Below are 20,126 nucleotides of genomic sequence, written 5' to 3'. Positions count from 1 at the left end.
GATGGACCATTACATTAGTTTTTACATTTGGTAGGCATTTTCACCAAGAGAGGCATTTTTAACCTTCTTACCTAGATAGGAAAACAAGCTCATTAAAAATGCCCCCAAACCAAAGCAGAATTTGAATCCAGATCCCTCTGGCTTCAGAGCCAAGAGAGTATCCTTCTGCCTACTCTTGTTATATGTGCTCCCGAAGCGAGCACTCATTCTGCCTACTCTTACATCAATGCCCCCAAATCAGAGAAAGCATATTGAACTTTGTGGTTTATGATTCCATTGAATTTTTGTGTGTGTGAAAAAATTATTACTTCTTTCAGTGCAAAATGCATGTCAGAATTGATAATTCCAGTAAACAATAGCAATATTAGCATTTGTAGTCTTCAGAAAGAGCTGATTTGATCCTGCCATTTTCCATGAGACAGCAAGGCAGCACAGGTATTAACTGTTTGATTTACTTGTGGGAGAATGGAAGCTCAGAGGAAGTTAACTTGTGCAAAGACTATGACTATCCTGTGGCAGAGATGGTGACAATGCTTTTCTAAGCAGCCCTACTGCTGCAAATATATAGGTTCTTCTTGCTGCCCACAGATGTCCAGCCTCTTGCCAGACTCCAGAACAGGGCTGAAAGGGTAAAAGAAGAACACCAGAGATAGATCGCTAAAGTGGGATTTGGGTGGTCTTTGATGCAGTCAGGCTGGGGTTCAAATCTTGACTCTATTTCTTGTGTTCTCTGGGATCTGGACAATTAATCTAAACTCGTTTTTCTTCATCGGGCAAAATGGGAAATAACAGATTCAATCAACATTTACTAAGAAACTCCAATGTGTCAGGCCACTAGAGAGCCATAAAAGCCATTTTATAATTTTATGCATTTTTATCATTTATGAATTTTGATCAATAATTTATCACTGAAGCAAGGGAGGATTTTATTTACTTTTTTTTTTTTTTTTTTTGCTTTGAGTAGCTTCCAAGCCCAGTGTGGAACCCACTGTGGGGCTTGAACTCACAACCTTGAGTCTGAGACCTGAGCTGAAATCAAGAATCAGGCACTTACCCGAATGAGCCACCCAGGTGCCCCAGGGGAGGATTTTGGATGTGGGTCTGGAGCTAAATCCTGAACAGTAACTAGAAGTTACATAAGCAGAAAGAGTTAGCGGTCCCCAGAAAAACAAAAAGAAGTCATTTAAGGCCCAGCTATTTTCCATGACCTATGCCTAACTGGCTCTAGCTCTAGCATGCTTCTTGCAGAACTTCCTAGGAGGTGTCAGAATTACAGAGAAAAACAAAACCTCAACAGTTAAGGATTTTAAGGGAACAAAGAGAATGCAAAAATAGATTCTAGTAAGCCAGGAAATGGCCTAACCATATCAGAAATAATAAATCAGGGGCAAAACTCCCAGGGCTGTTTCAAAGGTAAGCAAGGCCCTTCATTCCTTCCCTCAGATAAGGAGCCCAAGACCCAAACCAGTTTATATTGGCTCTCAGAGCTTGCCCCATAGCCCTTCCCCTTGCCCAACAGTTACCTCTGCTTCATTATAATGTTAAAATCCCCACCCAAGGAGAACCTCATTAATATAACATACAATGTTTACATAGGCATGTTTCCTTAAGACATGTGCACAACCTTATGCCCATATACGTATAATGAAGAAACTCCCCTTTCTGAATATTCATTGTAACCCTAAGAAAAAAAAAAAACAAACAAAACTATTCATCCCTACTTGGGGAGTCATGGACTTGGAAACTACTCCCTGTGATCTTATTTGCTGCAAATAAATTTTCCTTTGTATAACAACACCTGGTGTAGTCTCTCTAACTCCCTACGGAGCGAACTCACGTTAGGGTGGTTGCAGTTCGATCTGGAGTCTAAAACTCAATATGCCAAGTGGGGGCCTGGCAAGTTGGGGACACGAATGGTGCAGACTGGATGGGGAGCAGCCAGCCTCTGAACTCCACGCAATGAATAATGTTATCAGATCAGGGACCCATGTAACTGGATGAAACAAGATCTGGATTTCTCTGTGAAATCCCTGAACTTTTAAATGTTGGCAACAGACCTAGTAAAATTATGAAAACAGAAGGACAAACATAATCTGCCTGTGAACCAAATCTTGCTGGACTCCAGGCTGTCGTCAGTTTCCTTAGCCAGCTCCAAGTGAGAGGAAGGATGTTTCAGTCATTTGGAAATGCACTTGCAAAGTCAAGACCTTGGGAAGGGTAACCTGGTCAGGGAGCTGCATTTCACTTGGTTGGGCTGGAGCACAAGGGAGAGGCAAGGGCCCAGGGAGTAATCCATCAGACTTGAGACAGGTGTGCAGAGCAGCACCAGCCACTCAGTGAGGTCTTGTACGTGCCAGTTGACATCATGACTACCTCCGAGTGGGACAAACTACTGAATTAGGGACCAGAGCTCTGGTCCACCCGATCAGCATGAGGGTCCCAGCATGAGGAGAGAGCCATCCTACCACTGCTATTCTGCTGCTCAGTACATTAAACATAGGAAAGAATGGCAACAAGGGATTTATAGTTAGATGAATTTTATCTATAAAACAATGCAAATTCCCCTTGGAATCAGGAAACCTTTTCAACTGTTATTCATAAAAATTATTAATCAAAACAGCAAAAGCAGATTTACAAAGCTACATTATCAACAGCAAAACATGAAGAAGAGGAAATGTTTGGCAGACATCTTGAAAAGTTTCAAAGGAACACACACCAGGCTAAAGGTCTACAGGTAAACCATGCTTGCACAACAGGTTATGTTCACTCCTGCATTTTCTCAAGAAGTTCTTCCTTATATTTGCCTTTCTCTTTTCCGACCTGTCGAGATTTTGCGTTTGAGAATTTTTTTCCAATCTTTGTCCAGCTTTAGCCTGGTGATAACCACCTGTTTTAGAGTAAGAAAACAGATCTTTTATTTTATTTTTTTTTAAGAAAAGAATTTATAATTATTTTCTACCAAAGAGCTTTTCCAAACAATAGCAGTCTGGGTTCCTTCTGCTACCCACCCTCCTACCCCTGACTCCTAAGAGAACCAGTTAGATAGTTTAGTGATATCAAATATTGTTTAAGCTGGGAAAATTATACCACCAACATGTTTCTCCTTCGTCTATCACCCTTTGGTCAGCAAAATATGTTGTTTTTTAAACTTCTGCATTCTGACCAGCTACTGTATCATAGATCATAAGAATAAGAAAGACCCTCACCACTCGGCCCCTACCTCAAAGTGTGGAGGAGAAAGACCGTATAATACAGTGCATGAAATAGGAGTAAATAGGAGTACAAATGAAGAACAGTCTATTCCACCAGGTGGGCGTGAGGGCCACAGGAACAGACGGTCGCTCTTCTCCCCCTGGACATCACCTGGTAGCAAAGTGATGCCCACAATACCTGGAACCCTCTTGCAACCTGCTCGAACACAGAGCCTTCACCAAGGATGACAAAACAGACAAGAAAAGAATCTGGGTCCTTGAAGGTATCACTAGGCCAAAGAACAGATCAAGCCTGCCTGACTTCCCTCTAGAAGCAGCTACAGAGCTGCTACCACTGCCCGGTCCCAGGCCATACCTTGCTCGGGTGAATGCCCACATGGACAGTTGTACCATTAGCTTTCTCATGCTGCACCTGCTCGATGTAGATGACATACTTCTTTCTGTGCACCTGGACTACCTTGCCAATTTGCTGACCTTTGTAGTGTCCTCGAACCATCTAAAAGAAAACACAAAAGAGAATTCCTCCCCATTCTAACATGTGAATGTCACCATGAAGAAACTAATTATCAGGAATACACAGACTAACATGTAACTTCTTGCACAAAAGCAGATTAACCCTAGCAGTCAAAAGTCAGCTATTTGTTGGCTATAAATCTGGTCTGTATTGTTCTAAGTCAGGTTAAAATTCTTCACCTGAATTTCTTTCTTATCTGAAACAAAAAATTCCTTGAACTAGAATAGCCACCACAGAACTAGTCCTGAGAGTAAAAAAGTATAACCACTGCACACCCAAAACTAACAGTCTTATATATCAATTCTACCTCAGTTAAATAAAAGGAAGTAAAATTTAAGAAAGAAAAAATATAATCATTCTCAAGGGATTAAATGGAGGATGGTTAAAGATACTCTACTGAGACTCTCCTGCAACCATTTAAAATCTGTGCTTTCGAAAAATAACTTATGACCTAGGAAAATGCTCATGATAGGATCTTTAGGGAAAAAAAAAAAGAAAACAAAGCTTCATATGAAATACAGTGTGAATGTTGTATGCATATGTTTCAGGTATATGGCATATAACACAATGGAATGGAAATGTATCTTAAGTGTCAATAATGGTTGCCAGGAAGTAGGATTATGAATGACTTTTAAAGAAATGTATCATTCTTCCAAATCTCAAGATTTTCTTTTCAGTGTGGGGCTTGAGCTCACAACCTTGCAATCAAGACCTAAGCTGAGATCAAGAGTCAGATACTCAACTGACTGAGCTACCCAGGTGTCCCCAAATTTTAAGATTTCTATAATTAACACAAATATTTTACAGTCAGAAAAAAATTAAAATGTTAAATTTAAATCTCTTGGGCTCTTCTCACACACTAAAAATCTTACTCACACTCCAACACTATTCAAGACCAACTAGAGTATGGTTTCTCTGAAGGCACAAGCCTATTCAACAGGAGCCACAATAGAGTTGATGCTGATTTTAAGAAACATGAAGGAAATACCACATATAAAACGCTAGACTATCTCAACACTCCTAAAATGTCTACTTAGATTATTCGGCTTACTTACTAAGGTGATTTTCAGGTTAAAGAGAGAATAGCCATGCGTCACTGAAAATCCACCACTCTATATGACCAGAGACTCTCACATGGAAAAGTGTGTGAAAAAGTCCCTCTTGACCAACATCATCAAGACTGAAGAAAGAGATTAATAAATTAAGTCCAAAGGAACACCCTGATTAAAGAGAACTGGACAAACACTAGACCCAGCAAGGAGAGGGCTAGGACAAAACTAACCCCGCTGGCCTGGAAAGGGGAAGGAGAAGAGGCAAAGACGGTATCCAGAGTCTGGCTGAGCAACTGGATGGATGAATATGCCTTTCCCAGAGGCATGGAACATGGAGGAAGAAACATTTTATTTTTAATTTTTTAAGATTTTATTTACTTATTTGACAGAGATCACAGGTAGGCAAAGGCAGGCAGAGAGAGAGAGGGGGAAGCAGGTTCCCTTTTGAACAGAGAGCCCGATGTGGGGCTCGATCCCATGACCCTGAGATTGTGACCTGGGCTGAAGGCAGAGGCTTAACCCACTGAGCCACCCAGGCGCCCCAGGAAGAAACATTTTAGGAGAAAACAGTATAGTTGGGACCATGCTGAGTTTGAAGTGTATCGTGATATTCTAGTGCAGAATTCCAATCATAGCTGGAAGACCAAATGGGTCCACAATGAAGACCTGGGAGTCCTCCAAAGATGGCAACTCAGAGCCTAATTTTGTTCAGGGAGCTTGTGGTATGAGGGCAGACTGTAGAAATCTGAGGAAAGCCAACATTTTGGAAAGGCTTATGAGGAAGACTGAAGTGGCCACAGAAAATGGGTAACTGGGGGAATGTGGGGTACTACAGCCAAGGAAAGAATGTCAAGGAATGGTCATCTAGAAGAAGGATAAAGGAACAAATGTGACAGGCTGGTCACTGGTGATCACGGCTAGTGTGCTTCCAGTGGAACAGAGGGATGGAAGCTATTTACGTAAAGATAATGAATTCACCAGAGATAGGTCACTGAGGTCAGGCAACAAAAAAGAGAAATTCTCTGGCTTCATCTTAATGTAATGGGTAACAAGCAGTTAACCAATAAACAGGCAAATATGTAATCACTAACTGGAGTAGGGCACACAGAAACTTACTGGATCCTAACTATGGTGATGGCAACATGGCTTTTCATCTGCCCAAACTCACCTGTGCACTTTACCATATGTAAATCATGACTCAGTTTTATTTATTTTTCACTTGTGGAATCATTTAATAATTCACTGACGTTGTACAGAAGTACAATAATAAGAGCTAAGGGGAATGTTGGAGTGACTGAAGTTAACAGGTACAAAATCATGATTACATAAAGTTTCAGACTACAGAAGGGGGCGGGGCGGAGATCACAAGTGTTGTGAAAGAGAAAGGTATTCATTTGGTTCCGAAATGGAAAGGAGTGGCTCTGGGACAGACATACATTGTGCATGGGTGACCATAAGATCTGCAAAACTGCCCTGCTAGCTAGAGAGATCATTTAGTCGTCTGGGACAGGAACGAAAAGGCTTCCATCATTTGATAGCAAATGGAGGCTACTACAGATTTCTAAAGACAGTAATCTGTAAGAAATTGAGAAGCTAGAGGCAAGGACTCTTGAAATAATCCGGATACAGAATAACTGGAGCTACAAATGAATGTAAAGATGACAGGCTGCATTAAAAAAGCAGTCACTCCTGGGCACAGGATGATGAAGAAGGAGATGGGTTAGAGAAGGTTAAGCATACCATCTTGGAGGAAGCATGGGAAGGAGGGAGCTGCCAAGCACAAGACAAAGCAGGGCCAAGCTGAAGTGTCCTTGCAAAGAAGATAATGAGTTCTAAAAAAACCAACCCCCAAAATAAGAGAACTGGCAAGAAGGAGCAGGAATTCAAACCAAATTGAATGTCCTGATCTAAAGGTGCACAGGTCAAAATAAATGCCGCAATTACAAGGGGTGGGGGAGTAGTGTGCTGCAGAGAAAGAAGAACTAAGCGAGAGTAAAGGTTCACCAGCAAAAAGTGAAGGAGCTTCATAGGCCAGAGAACCGGCCAGCCCTCATCAAGGAGGACCTTGATATGGCCTTAATATAGAAGCCAGAAAGGACAGACATCTGGTGTGTGTCTCCTTGGCTGTCAGTCTTGGCTCCTCTGAGCTTATCCTGAACTCGCCTAGAATCCTCAAGAGTTCCCAAAGGCAGAAAAGTCGTGTTCCTCTCATGAGCCCAGCTTTCAATCAGTGTCTACAGAGAATAGGTTTTAAAATTCTAACCTTGAGAGCTAGGGCAGAGATGCTATCCAACCTTGTTGAGATGCGGCGGGCAGTTTACATTATCTCAAAAGGCAGCTGGGACTTCAATCATTTTGCTTCAGTTTCACGAACAGAGTGGTGGAGTCAAAGCGCTGAGCTGGCTGAAGGTTGAAAGTATTTCCAGCTGTGATGCCCTAACTTGGCACGCCTGTTCTGGAACCACACCTGGATCCTGGACTCAGGGAGCAGGGTGAGCGCAGACAGGTGCTGGCACAGGCGGATGTCGGGGTACATGGTTGGGAGGAAGACGAGCTCCAGCAGCTAAAGGTGGACCCAGTACGCCTCAGTTTAAAAAGAAATAAAATCAAATTGTATTCACTGCCAGGAAGCAAATATATGTAAAAGGTGTAATGATACCATGTTGATTAATGTATCTGGGAAGGCTTTTCTGGGCAACTGACATATAACATTTGAGAATGAGAAGTCAGGTAAAGGGGAGAAGGAAGAGCACTCCAGGCAAAGGGAGCCTTCTGGGCAAAGACCCTGAGGGAGGAAAGATCAAAGCATATTTAAGGACATGAAAAGGCCAGTGTGTCTGAAGAACAGAGCATGTGGAGGCATAACAGGCTGAAACGAGGCTGGGCAAGCAGACCAGGACTGGGACACACGAGGCCTTGCTGTCAATGATTTTAGATTTATAGTAAGCAGTCCAGCACCAATGATAGGTTCTAAGCAGAATCTAATTTGCAAAAAATGCCCCTCTGTGAAGAATACCTGACCAAGGTAAGAGTGAAAGCTGGAGTGTCTTGAACTAAAACTGGAAATGTAAAGAAATGGTCAGAATTAAGACTTATTTTAGAGACAGAATCAACAAAATTAAGTAAGAGATTAGACATGGGTTAGGAAGAGAGAGACATTAGGGAGAACTGAAAGGTTTATGACACAGGCAAGTGAAAAAATGTTGCCTACTGAAATGTGAAAGATGGGAGGAAAAGCAGATTAGAGACAGTGTTCCAGTCAAGAGTACTTCCAGACTGAAAGCTTGAGACGACTATGAGGTTTGCATACGTAGTTAGATCTACAGGCCTGTGCTCTGGACAGTAGTTTGGGCTGGGATATAAAAAAGGGACTTGTTAGCACAGGGCAGACGTTTAGATCTTGGAATAGGTATTATCACCCAGGGAGGCAATGTATGCAAGATGAGATATTAGACCACGTGCACACCCTGACAAACTCCAGCATTCAGAGATCAGAGGAGACGAGCAAGGGAATCTGAGAAGTCAAAAGTAAACTGAGCCTGAACCGTCACGGAAACCAAAAAGTCAGACTATTTCAAGAAGGCAGTGCTACCTATGCCAAATGCTGCTGAAAAAGTCAAGCATGAGACCAAGATGTGTCCACTGTATTTATTTATTTATTTTTTTAAAGATTTTATCTATGTATCCGACAGAAAGAGATCACAAGCAGGCAGAGAGAAGAGGAAGCAGGCTCCCCGCCGAGCAGAGAGCCCGACGTGGGGCTGATCCCAGGTCCCTGGGACCACTACCCGAGCCGAAGTCAGAGGCCCCAACCCACTGAGCCACCCAGGCGTCCGGGTCCACTGGATTTAGTCACAAATAGGTTACTGGTGATCTCAGCCGAAAGCAGCCTTCTATTAGGTAGTGAGATACAGATCAGGCTGGAGAGGGTCTAGGCATAAATGGGGAGGTGAGGAAGTGTAGGCAAGTCTTTTGAGTAAACTTTTGAGTAGGGCAGCTACTACTCTGTAGTAGTAGCTGGAAGGAAATGGGAGGCCTGGAAGAGAATCTAAACTTTCCAGTTTTCTTGCAAAATCAAGAATCTGACAATAGGAAGCCTGCATTTCCCATGGTAGCGGTGGGCTGAAGGTACACGACAATTTTCTTTAAATGAGGCATGAGCTTTCCAGTTGCTCTTTTCTTGCCATCAGCCAATATCTCTTTTTTAATTTGCCTACCTAGCCCTTCTAGGCATTTGCAATTCCCCCATTCTAGAACACGTCTGATGGGAAGGACCCAGAAGAGAAGTAACTGTTGAACATACCTCTCAACTATTCTTCCCACTCTATTCCTGTCATTCCCTCAGGCCAAATTATCCCCTGGTTTCAAGCTTCTCCTCAAAATGTTCCTCAAAGCATCCCAGTGCCCTGGAAGATACCCCAAATCCCGTAGCCTTACCCTCATTTCATTCTCTAAAACAATGGTTCTCAATTAGGGGAAAGGGACGGGTGAATTTGGTCCCCAGGGACCTTTGACAACACCTGAAAATGTTTTTGTTTGTCACAAATGTGAGGAGGTACTACCGGCATCTAGTGGGGAGAGGTCAGGGATGCAGCTAAACATCCTACCATGCACAGGAAAGCTCCCCACAACAGAGAACTATCCTATCCAAGATGTCAGCAGTGCTGAAGCTGGGAATCCCTGCTCTAAAATGTTGAGCTCCATGCGACAGGTGCCTAGTCAGTCCTGCTTACTGCTAGTGTCTAGAACAGTGCCTGGTCCCTTCAATACTACTCCAAGGAGTTAATCTACCCCCTCAATCAGTCATCCCTCGCTCTCTCTTTCTTACCACACATCCGAAGCTCTAGGAAGAACAAGACAGCTTCACTTTCTCACAAGGATTGTTCTCTTTCATAAGTTCATGCCTCCGACTTGCTGCTTCCCTAGTCTCTCTGCCAAATCCAGTACCACCCAACGCCCAGCCCCTGCTAAACCCAATACTACAGAAACATTCCTCGTTATCATGGCACTTTCTCCCGGAGAATCTGGTTCCCAAGAGCCACCCTGAGCAATGCCTGGGAAACTTGCAGCCAGGGGACTAAATCTAAAAGCAAAGTTTTGCTTGACTAGTATACAACTTTTCTTAAACAGTCATTATTATGGGGGCACCCGGGTGGCTCAGTGGGTTAAAGCCTCTGCCTTTGGCTCAGGTCATGATCCCAGGGTCCTGGGATCGAGCCCCGAGTTTGGGCTTTCTGCTCAGCAGGGAGCCTGCTTCCTTTCCTCTCTCTGCCTGCCTCTCTGCCTGCTTGTGATCTGTCAAATAAATAAAGAAAATCTTTAAAAAAAAAAAACAAAACACCAGTCATTATTATTAAGGGATTGCATCTGAAAGCTCTACGTTAAGCCGGGTAGGCACATTGGTGGCTGTAGGCTCCATCTCCAGTCCGATACATCTGCCGGGTAACATTAATTGCCAGGGTCCTGAGGGCATGAAAATCTACAACTTCCCTACGTCCTAGGGCACATGACATTCTTAGGCGGCACCAGAGCGACACGCAGCTGGGTAACGAGAGCCTGAGGGAGACCAACCTGGACGTCGTCGTCCTTGCGGATGGGCATGGAGCGAACGTTGTACTTCTGCCTCAGCTCCTTGGAGTGGGGAAGACATGATCTTCCTGCGCACGCGAGGGCGCATTGAAGTGGCGTTTGCGGTTTTTGCTGCGGTCCAAGGTAACGAAGGGGTTGAACTTCATGCTGACCGTCTGCAAAGAGAGGCGTGGGAAGGAGGAGGAGGGTGCTCAGTTGGGTACCAGGGCCTGCTCTCCACCCAAGACACTCCTCCCCATCGCTGCACAGGGACTCTGCCGGAGGTGGCCTCGGGTGGAGGTGACTGAAGGAGGAGAATCGGGGAAGCGAAGGGTCTGGGTGTTACAGAGTAAGGCAAGCTTGGGGAGTGCCCGCCTGACCAGAGGGGCCATAGGAAGAGGGCGGCACTGGGACCTCGAGGCTGACTGTGGGACGAAGATTCGAGCAGGACAAGAATGCCGAGTCGGAAGTCACGCAAAGAGATCCTTCCAGAACGTGGGGGAAGGATCCACAGGGCGGAGAGCTTCTCTCTCGGACAAAACACCACCCTCTACTCACCTTTAGCGCCCGTTAGGTTCGGGCCCTGAACGCGCAAGGCCGGAAGTGAGGGCTTCCTTGGCGCGCAAGCGAAGAAAGGAAGCGGAGCCCCCTTCCCGTCGGAGCGAGACTGGGTGGCGCCCCCTGCGACTTGGGGTGGGATCGCAGCGCCCCATTCCAAGGGGGCCAGTTCAGGGCTGTGGGGCATCCGGGGTCCCGCTAGGACCCACGAAGAGTTGGCTCCGCTGGGGAGAAGAGGCATACTTCTCTAGGGCCTGCATTAGAGACCTACTAGTGTCTTAAAAATAGACTCACTAGAGTCTCTTTCTTATTCCAAACTCTTTCTTTGCCTCTTCTTACCCTCCCTTGAGGTGATTTAGCTGTGAAATGTTAGTTTTTGGATGCTTTGGGCATTCATGATGATCCAAACGCAGTCCGCTGACTTGCTCCTTCAAAATCAGAGAAGCTTGTTCAAAATGCAAATTTTTGTGATCCATCACAGTCCTTTGAAACCAGGCAGTGATAGGTCCAGGTTTTAAAGCAAGCAGTCCCCTCCTCCCGCCCACCCAAAGATTTTGAGGTGCAACAATGTTTGGAGATTGTGAGAACCAACAGCCTGGCCTTGCAAAACTTTCCCCCAGTGTTTTAGTCCTTCTGGGTGATGGAGGGAAAAGGTTGGGGTTCCAAGCCAAGAGCCAAGAAAGAATTCTTGAGATGTCTTTGGTGCAAAAAGGTGATTTTATTAAAGCACAAGGACAGAACCCATGGGCAGAAAGAGCTGCACTGGAGTCCTGAGGAATGGCCGATTATAAACTTTCAAGCTTGGAGGGGGTCAGGGGTAGCATAAGTCTCTAAAGAATTTTGGAAGTGGGACACCTGCGTGGCTCAGTGGGTTAAAGCCTCTGCCTTCGGCTCAGGTCATTATCCCAGGATCCTGGGATGGAGTACCGCATCAGGCTCTCTGCTCAGCAGGGATCCTGCTTCTCCTCCCTCTCTGCCGGCTTCTCTGCCTACTTGTGATCTCTGTCTGTCAAATAAATAAATAAAATCTTAAAAAAAATTTTTTTTTGGAAGCAAGGTTACCAGGACCTTGAGGGGCCTAGATATTATGAGGGAAAGTTCATTTTTTGACTAATAAAACCTTAGTCATGAGACCCTTCAGCTGTATATAGTGGGCCTTATGCTTGGGGAATGATAACCAACACCCGTCTTGTGGGGGAGAGGGGTAGAGATAAAGGAAGTCTCCAAAGCAATTTTTATATGTTGAAGTAGACTTACAGGATCCTGGGGGTAGGGCTAAGGTTGCCTTTTGCTCTCAGCAAAGTATTAACATCGAGGCAATTGAGTCCCTAGAGAAATGTCACTCTGCCTGTTTAAAGACTTGCCGGTGGGCTGTGAGTAGTAAGGAAATCTAATAATTTTTCTTCTGCCTTTGTTTCCCACATTACTGGGGAGGGGTTGTAGAATCAGACCTGGACCCAAGTGCCTCTTCATGTGGCTGGATATTGGGGAGATGCCTCCATGTTTCTGAGCCTCAGTTTTCTCATCTGTGAAATGGGGATGATCTTAGCAGGTGACTCATACAGTTGATATGAGGGTTAAATGAGTTAGTCCGTTGGGAATGTTTAGAATTCACTTACAGTAAGCCGTTATTCCTAATGAAAGAAGAGGGGCTTGCTCCAGGACAGCCCTACATTGGGGCCTCACATCCGTGAGTCCTCACTTTCAGACCTTGGCTATTAAGTCCCAGTGACACAAACTGTAAGCTCTCTGTTTGATGTAAACACATTCCGCGTACCTTGGGGGGGGGGGGGACCCTCCCCCCAGACTCTGAAGCAGGATCTCACCTGCAGGCTAGTGCGGCCCTGCCCTGCCCTCCCAAGTCTGCCCTGCACTCCTGAGTCTGCCCTACCCTCCCGAGTCTGCCCTGCCCTACCCTGCCCTCCCGAGTCTGCCCTGCCCTACCCTACCCTGCCCTACCCTGCCCTCCCGAGTCTGCCCTGCCCTACCCTGCCCTCCGGAGTCTGCCCTGCCTTGCCCTGCTCTGCCCTCCCCTCCAGAATCTGCCCTCCGGAGTCTGCGCTCTCTGGCTGGTGCCCTTCGCTTGCTCGTCGCGCCCCGCCCAGTGGTATCCGCACTCCGCCTTCCCTCACGGGAAGACCGCCCCCAGGGGCGGCCCCCGCCCCACGTACTAAAAAGGCTAATTAGGCTACTGGAAATGAAAGGTCTGGCTGTGGGGGTGACTCCCAGTGTGGGATCGACTCATTTATCAAAAGAATTGATTCATTCATTCAGTTCACATGTATCGAGCTCCTACTTTGTGGCACATAGCAGACAGAACGTTTTGTGGTGCTCAGTTAACGGAGGGACACCCTGAAATTCAGAGAAGAGCTTGTCTTGCCAGACTCGGGCAGGTCCCCTGCTCTCCGTTTATTAGTGTCTTCAGGAATATGGTGATACACTTGTTAAACACCAGCATTTATTCATACTCATGATGAACCCGGGCATCTGCCATGGTCCCTGAACCTGCTGGGTCCTATTTTAGGTCTAATTCCAGACCGCCCCCCCCCCCCAACCCTCCACCCCGCTCCCGCACGCGCGCAGTGTTGGAAACTTCTGGCTCTCAGACTTAGGGACAATGGCCAACACCTCGGCTGTTTGGAGAAGCTATGGCAGCAGGGTAAGCGGTGTGAAACTTATTGAGGCAATAGCAATCGAAAGGCCGTCAGGCTCCCAGAGTGAGGAGGTTGGGGGGTAGGCGAGAAGCCTAAGAAAAGAGGATCTTAAATGCCTTCACCACAAAAAAGAAATGGCAATTGTGGAGGTGATGGAAGTGTAAACTAAGCCACTATGGTAGTCATTTTGGAATACCTGAGTCTATCAGCTCAACTTTAAACTCCCAGTATTATAGGTCACCATGAGGACAGACCGTTACAACCCAGGATAATCAAGTTATGTTTATGATCTCCCAGGGCAGGAGTTTGTTTGTTTGTTTGTTTCTTTCTTTCTTTTTTTTTAAAGATTTTATTTATTTGACAGAGAGAGAGATCACAAGTAGGCAGAGAAACAGGCAGAGACAGAGAGGAAAGCAGGCTCCCGGCTGAGCAGAAAGCTTGATGCGGGGCTCAATCCCAGGACCCTAAGATCATGACACCAGCCGAAGGAAGAGACTTAACCCCCTGAGCCACCCAGGTGCCCCACAGGGAGGTGTTTCTTTACACCCCTCACCCCACACTCAGTAAAATGAAGACAGGTGCAATGACATAACCAGTTAAGATCTTGAGAGCCACTCTAATGAGGGTTGGTGGGATAGGCTACTATCTTGCCTCATGTCTACCCTTAGAAGCATGCACAGCAACTGGTACAGAACTCAGGGGCCAAGGACACTGCTAGCACAGAGGAAATGCCTGGGGAATATTTTTGTGTCTGAGGCAGAATGTGGTATAGTGGGGAAATATGTGAGCCCTGATTCTCGTAGCCTGGGTTTGGATCTCCATCACTTCCTGGCTGGGTAGCTTTGGGTAAGATATTTAGCCTCTTGGTTACTCACTTACCTCATCAGAAAAATGGGACTAATAGTATTTACCTCATTGGTTTGGTGCCAGGATTAAATGAATCCCTAGCATGATATCTGGCACAAAGTAAGCACTTAATAAATGGTAGAAATTACTGAATAGTAATGGCTAATCTTACTTGGCTGAGCACTTAATGTCAGGCCTTGTGCTAAGTTTTACAAATGTCACATTATTTAATCTGGTAAACAATCCTCTGAATTGTTCATTTTACTGGTTCAAAAAAAAAAAAAAAACACAACAGATTCTGTGGGGCGCCTGGGTGGCTCAGTCAGTTAAATGTTCCACTCTTAATTTTGGCTCAGGTCATGATTTCAGGGTCATGAGACTGAGCCCCAACTCAAGCTCCCTGCTCATCAGGGAGTCCGCTCCATGATTCTCTCTCTCTATCCCTTTGTCCCTACCTACACCCATGCCCACACTCTTGCATGCTCTCAAGTAAATAAATCTTTAAAGGAAAAAGAAAAAAAACAGGTTCTGAATGATTTTGTTTTTAATTTTTTTTTTTTTTTTTTAAGTAGGCTCCACATCCAGTATGGGGCTTGAACTCATCACCCTGAGATCAAGAGTCGCATGCTCTACTGACTGAGCCAGCCAAGCGCCGCAAATAGGTTCTGAATGAGACGGGAGCAGAGGATGAACACAATCCACCATTAGATACTCAATATGCTTATTGTTATCTTGCAGCCAATAAAGATAACGATGAGACCTATAGTCAATTGATATAGGATGAGGTCTATTGTGCTGAAGTGTAAACTAATAATAACATAATAATAATAATTATAATAGCACGATTCCATTTTGTTTATGGAAGGATATCGCTACAATGTTAATGATCACCTCTGATTAGTGGAATCAGGGCTCACTTTAATTTTTCCTTTTTTCTCTTTTTTGCTCTTTTCCGATTTTCCTCCAATGGGGCCATAAGCATGTATCATTTGTGTAATTAAAATGTTTTAGGGCCTTACATTTTTAAGAGGATCCCCAAATGTTCAATTTAACTTCCCTTGCAGGCTTATTAAAAAGGAAGAAAACAAAAACAAAAGTACCCTCACCACTTTCAATTTCCCCTTTTTTGTGGGGTGGGGGTCAGTTCCCCTCTTTGGAGGTGGATAAGATGCTCTTGGGGACTGAGGCAGAACCATACAGTTCTTCATAACCCTGGGGTGAGGTGGATATGAATTTGAATTCCAACTTTACCACCTGTTGGCTGTGTGATGGAGAAAAGTTACTCAATCTGTTTTGTCCTTTGTACAAAGGAGGGAATACCCACCGGGGAGGGTAGGATGGCTGTGAGGGCTGGGAAAGACGAAGCCTGAACATTCACTCCTTGCCTGGCGTGTGGAGAATGCCCAGCCGTTGGTAGCTACTTCTACAAGAGTGAAGATAATAATAACTTATTTTGGTCAGAATCAAGTGCACGACCTCATCACTACATGACTGGCCCAAGACAACTGCTGGGGAGGGAAAAAGCTCTTGGGGGAATGTTCTCCTTCACGCAGTTCCCCTCTCACATTCCTGGACCGCGGCAGCTATCTCCTGGAGCCGCTAATGAGCCAATTTCTTAAGAAGGGATTAGGACCAGCGGTGGCCTGTCTCAGTGAGAAAATGTGTCTCTTTGTTTCTGGCAAGAATCAAAAACGAATCTGTGACATAAAGTAATAAAAACGAATGACAGCTGTCCCTTATAAGCGCCATTGCTACATCCCACTTCTTCCCAAGCTTCACACCTGCTCTGTGGTACCTCCTCCCTACCCCCCCACCAAGCAGCATGGGCTGCAGGACTTGAGGTGCTCTCTTCCCTGATACATCTCTGTAACTTCCCCTCCTGTGTGACTGCAACCCCTCTCCACTGCCTGACCTAGCACAGTCCCTGACCTCTGACCACCGCCTCTATGAGTCTGTGCTATAATCCCTGATTGAGAAATCCTCTTACACAAAAACATCATAATCTGCTCCTGCTTAGACAACTGAAAGAATTGGTTTAGCAGAGAAATCATAAAAAGGACACATATCTTACACGTTTTATGTCCACTTAAAAACATTCACCCATCTTTTGACCCTTTGAGGCAAGGGTTTATCATTGAGAAACTGTCGGAGTTCATCTTCACTTTCCTTGCATAAACCCTCGTCCTTACATAAATCAACCCAAGAGTTCCAGTTTTGGGTGACTTTAACGTGGAGTGAGAACTGAGACCTTTTCCACGTGAATGTGGAATCCTCAAGGACATCCCCTCTGCACCACCCCCTGCCCCTGCTCCAAGTCTTTTCAGCTCATATCTAATTCGGGAGCATTGTGGGGAAGGGGTGGCAACTCACTATTATCAGGTCTCTGCAAAGTATGCAATTGTTGGACCAGAATCCTTCATTTTTCAATCCCATCTCACTGGTTAGCTAAGTCACAGCGCTACAGCATAAAGCACAGCTGGCATAAGCAGGTTTGGGAACACATGCTTGACTACCAGTAGGCATATTATTCTTGACCTCTAGCTCTGAAGGTCACAGTAACTCTAGTATTGGGATGCTAAGGAGAGAATGGGGAGAATCAGTGAAGAGTTTCTTGCAGACTGGTTCACTCTCACATTCACCCCTGATGAATGACCCGCATTTGTGCTGTTCCAGGCAAGGGCCTTGAAGGACTGGACTGCAGGACAGTAAATAGCTCTGTACATTCTCCCTCTCATAGCTGATGGTGGTCTCCCTTTGCTGAGCTGAAGGCTGAACAAGGAATGCCAGATCCTTGGAAATCGAGAAGAGTTTATGAAATACTTTTTATTTACGCAGCCCTTGGTTCAAATCTGTGGGAAAACAGTCAGCCCTGTTCTCAAAGAGAGTAGATCCTATTTCAGAATACCTATATGAAACAATTACCATTTTTGAAGATTTGCCACGTAACCCTTTTCTGCATATATGAGCTCGTTCTGAGCCAGTAGGAGTTACTTGCACATATTATAGATTTGATTTTGACAACAGCCCTGTGAGACTGTTTTATTATGCTCTCCATTTTCACCTGAGAAAGAAAGGAGCACTGAGTGGCAAGGACCTGGCCTGGGCCCACACAGCTAGAAGCTGGCAGATCCAGGCATATTCTGTAGGGATTCAATAAAGGAAGGGCTGGCTCTAAGAGGTCTTGACTTTCTGATCATCCTCACAGATCATTTCCACATTTCTCAAATTTTCTCCTCTAAAATTAAATTCCCTTCTGACTATGATCCCAGCCTCGAGGCCAGCCAGCCTCAATCAAGTAGAAAGAAATACGCAGCAATACTTCTGAAAATCAGCCTTTTAATCTATTTGAGCCCAAGGAGGCGGGGGGGAGAACTAAACCATTTTCCCCCCTTGAGATTGTTTATAAGAATAACGGGTCAGAGGTGTCTCTTCCATAGGAAACTGACATACCCCATGTCCTCAAGAGTTTGTTTTTGTTTTTCGTTTTTTTTTTTTTTTTTTTGAAAAAGCATAAAAGTAGAATTTCAACTCATGTGCATGCCATACATTTCCCTGCCCCACCCTGCCCACCCCTCTACAGGTGCAGGCATCCACACACCGAAGAGACTCCTTTCAGTAACTGGGGAACAGAATATGGAAAAGAAAAAAATAAAATAAAATCCATCCAAGTGGCCACAGATACCAGAGACAACCAAATGCAGTTTACACTCACATCAGTCAACTTGTATGCAGACTGGGACACTTTTCTAATTGCAATCCAGAGCCAAAAATCACAAATGGCAGAGACTTGAGCTATCCATATAGATAATTTAAAAACTTCTACCAGACACTCCCCTTAATTACAAAAGTATGCAAACAATCTTGATATAAATGGAAAAGAGGCAGGCGGCTCTCTCCCCGGGGACACAAGGGCATACCTAAAATTCCCTGGGTGGAATTCACGCCTGGACCATGGCCGCTCCCTTTCAGGACTAAAGAGGGGAAGGATGGGGGTGAGCAGCAGGGGAGGAACCCAGCTCAGGAGCAAGTGAGGGAGACCATGGAGCTGCCCTAGGGACCAGAAACATGTTGTGTTGGTGGGTGGCCCCTGATGGGGGAACTCAATGGCGAGCAGGCCATAAGGGAACTACAAAGAAGTCCAAACACTGTGCACCCCTCGGGAATCTGGAAGATAGCCATCCAAAGACAGGAGAAGGACTGGTCTGCTTTGCTCCCCCCAACCAAAAGCCTTACCAGTTGATGGCAACCGTGTGGCAGATGGTGAGACATGATTATCTTAGGGCTACAGAGAAGGATGCTTTCTGTCTGGAAATAAGTGCACGAACCATGTCTGGTGTTCAAAGGATACTCCCCAGTTAAAACCAGCCCCTCCACCAAGAGATGCTCTTCACACAGCACAGGGGCTGAGGCACATTGGTGGGGTGGTGGTGCAGAGAAACAAGGGGAAGAGAAAGGGGGACTCGCCACCCGCCCAGTTTCCAATGGGCAGATCCGAGTCTCTACCGCTGCTGCCCAACAACTGGGCATCTGCTTCTCAGAAGAAAAAGAAATGGGTGGGGGTAAGGGACTTGAGCCTGGGCTCTGGGATGGGCAAGAAGGGATAGAGCCAAAGAGAGGGTTCTATCTCTGGTGCCATATCTCAGGGGCTCATCTGGGAAGTACCATCCTTTTTTGAAGGTGCCGAGTGCAGGCACCTTTGGGCAGCGTGACCCAAAGCAGAGAGCCCTGATCTCTGGGCTGGTTGCCCAGGGGAGAAACGAAGGGATTGGTGCATCCAAATGGTGGGAGCTTCAAGATTGTCAAAGCCTGGCCGAGAGCTGGTCAACATGGATTCTGGGCTGTTCCCCTAAGAAGGAAGGGACTGCAGATTTCCTGGGAGTGGTCCCCAATATCCCCGAACCCACCCTGCCTGACTCTGGTCTTGGGGCTTCCCAGGAAGGGTACCTCCCTGGGGCACCACAACTTCAGGCAGTATAATTCACCTAAAATTAAAGATGGGGAAAAGAGGTAGCTGCAAAACCGTGAGCCACCCCCTACCTCCTCCAACCCCCACTTTGGGATGCAGCCAGATCCTGGGCCAGATAAGAGGGCAGGAGGAGACAGGGCGCCGGAAGCAGGGCTGGCGGTCTCCCTGGGTCCTTGGCCATGGGGCCGGGTGGGTCGTCAATGCATCTTGCCCAGCTGGATCTTCTTCCAGGCCTCCGAGGCTGTGAAGATACAGGAGTCCAGAATGCCAGCCACAGTGAAGGTCCCACCGATGATGGCACAGATCTGAAAGGGGGGGAGGAGTTCAGAGGTCAGAGCTGGATGGAGTGCCAGGCCAGCCCTCTCCCAGATCACGAGATGATGAGCTTGACAAGTACAGACACTCTGCCCCATAACTAATGGGGTCAAGAATATACTCAGGTCTCAAAAACAAACAAACAAACAAACAAACAAAAAACAAACAAAAAAACCAAAAACCTACTTACTGGTGGGTGAATTCACTAATAATAAAAATAATTATTATCAGCTCCTTTAAATCCCTTATTAACCCAAATGAGGAAGGGATTATTAGACCCATTTCATAGATGAGGAAACAGGGGTTTCATTAGGTAAGTTCACACAGGAAGCAGCAGAGCTATGACTTGAACTCATTATGTCTTCACCCTGGAGTCTGTAGTCTTAATGTTCACTCTAAACTTAGCAGATTTTTACAATCCCACTTGCAGACGAAGGAGTG

At 45.7% G+C, this 20,126-nt stretch overlaps 2 protein-coding genes across 2 annotated transcripts in view; both read right to left on the bottom strand.

Annotated features, from left to right (window-relative positions):
- Window positions 1-2,520: 2,520 nt before the first annotated feature.
- RPL26L1 (ribosomal protein L26 like 1) lies at window positions 2,521-10,513 on the bottom strand. The gene is given in 6 exon segments (XM_059174319.1): window positions 2,521-2,833; window positions 2,835-2,887; window positions 3,568-3,708; window positions 10,350-10,416; window positions 10,418-10,444; window positions 10,446-10,513. Coding segments are annotated over 6 exon segments (426 nt in total). The 3' UTR covers window positions 2,521-2,763.
- Window positions 10,514-17,720: 7,207 nt separating this feature from the next.
- The window catches only part of ERGIC1 (endoplasmic reticulum-golgi intermediate compartment 1), a 104,730-nt gene continuing 102,324 nt past the window's right edge, over window positions 17,721-20,126 (bottom strand). Inside the window, exon 10 of the mRNA XM_059174318.1 lies at window positions 17,721-19,675. Within this exon, the coding sequence (XP_059030301.1) occupies window positions 19,568-19,675 (108 nt within the window). The 3' untranslated portion in view covers window positions 17,721-19,567. The remainder of the gene's footprint in view (window positions 19,676-20,126) is intronic.

The sequence above is a fragment of the Mustela lutreola genome, chromosome 5 (assembly GCF_030435805.1).
Source record: "Mustela lutreola isolate mMusLut2 chromosome 5, mMusLut2.pri, whole genome shotgun sequence".
Taxonomy (NCBI): Eukaryota; Metazoa; Chordata; class Mammalia; order Carnivora; family Mustelidae; genus Mustela; species Mustela lutreola.
This window is presented reverse-complemented; position numbering and strand designations above follow the sequence as displayed.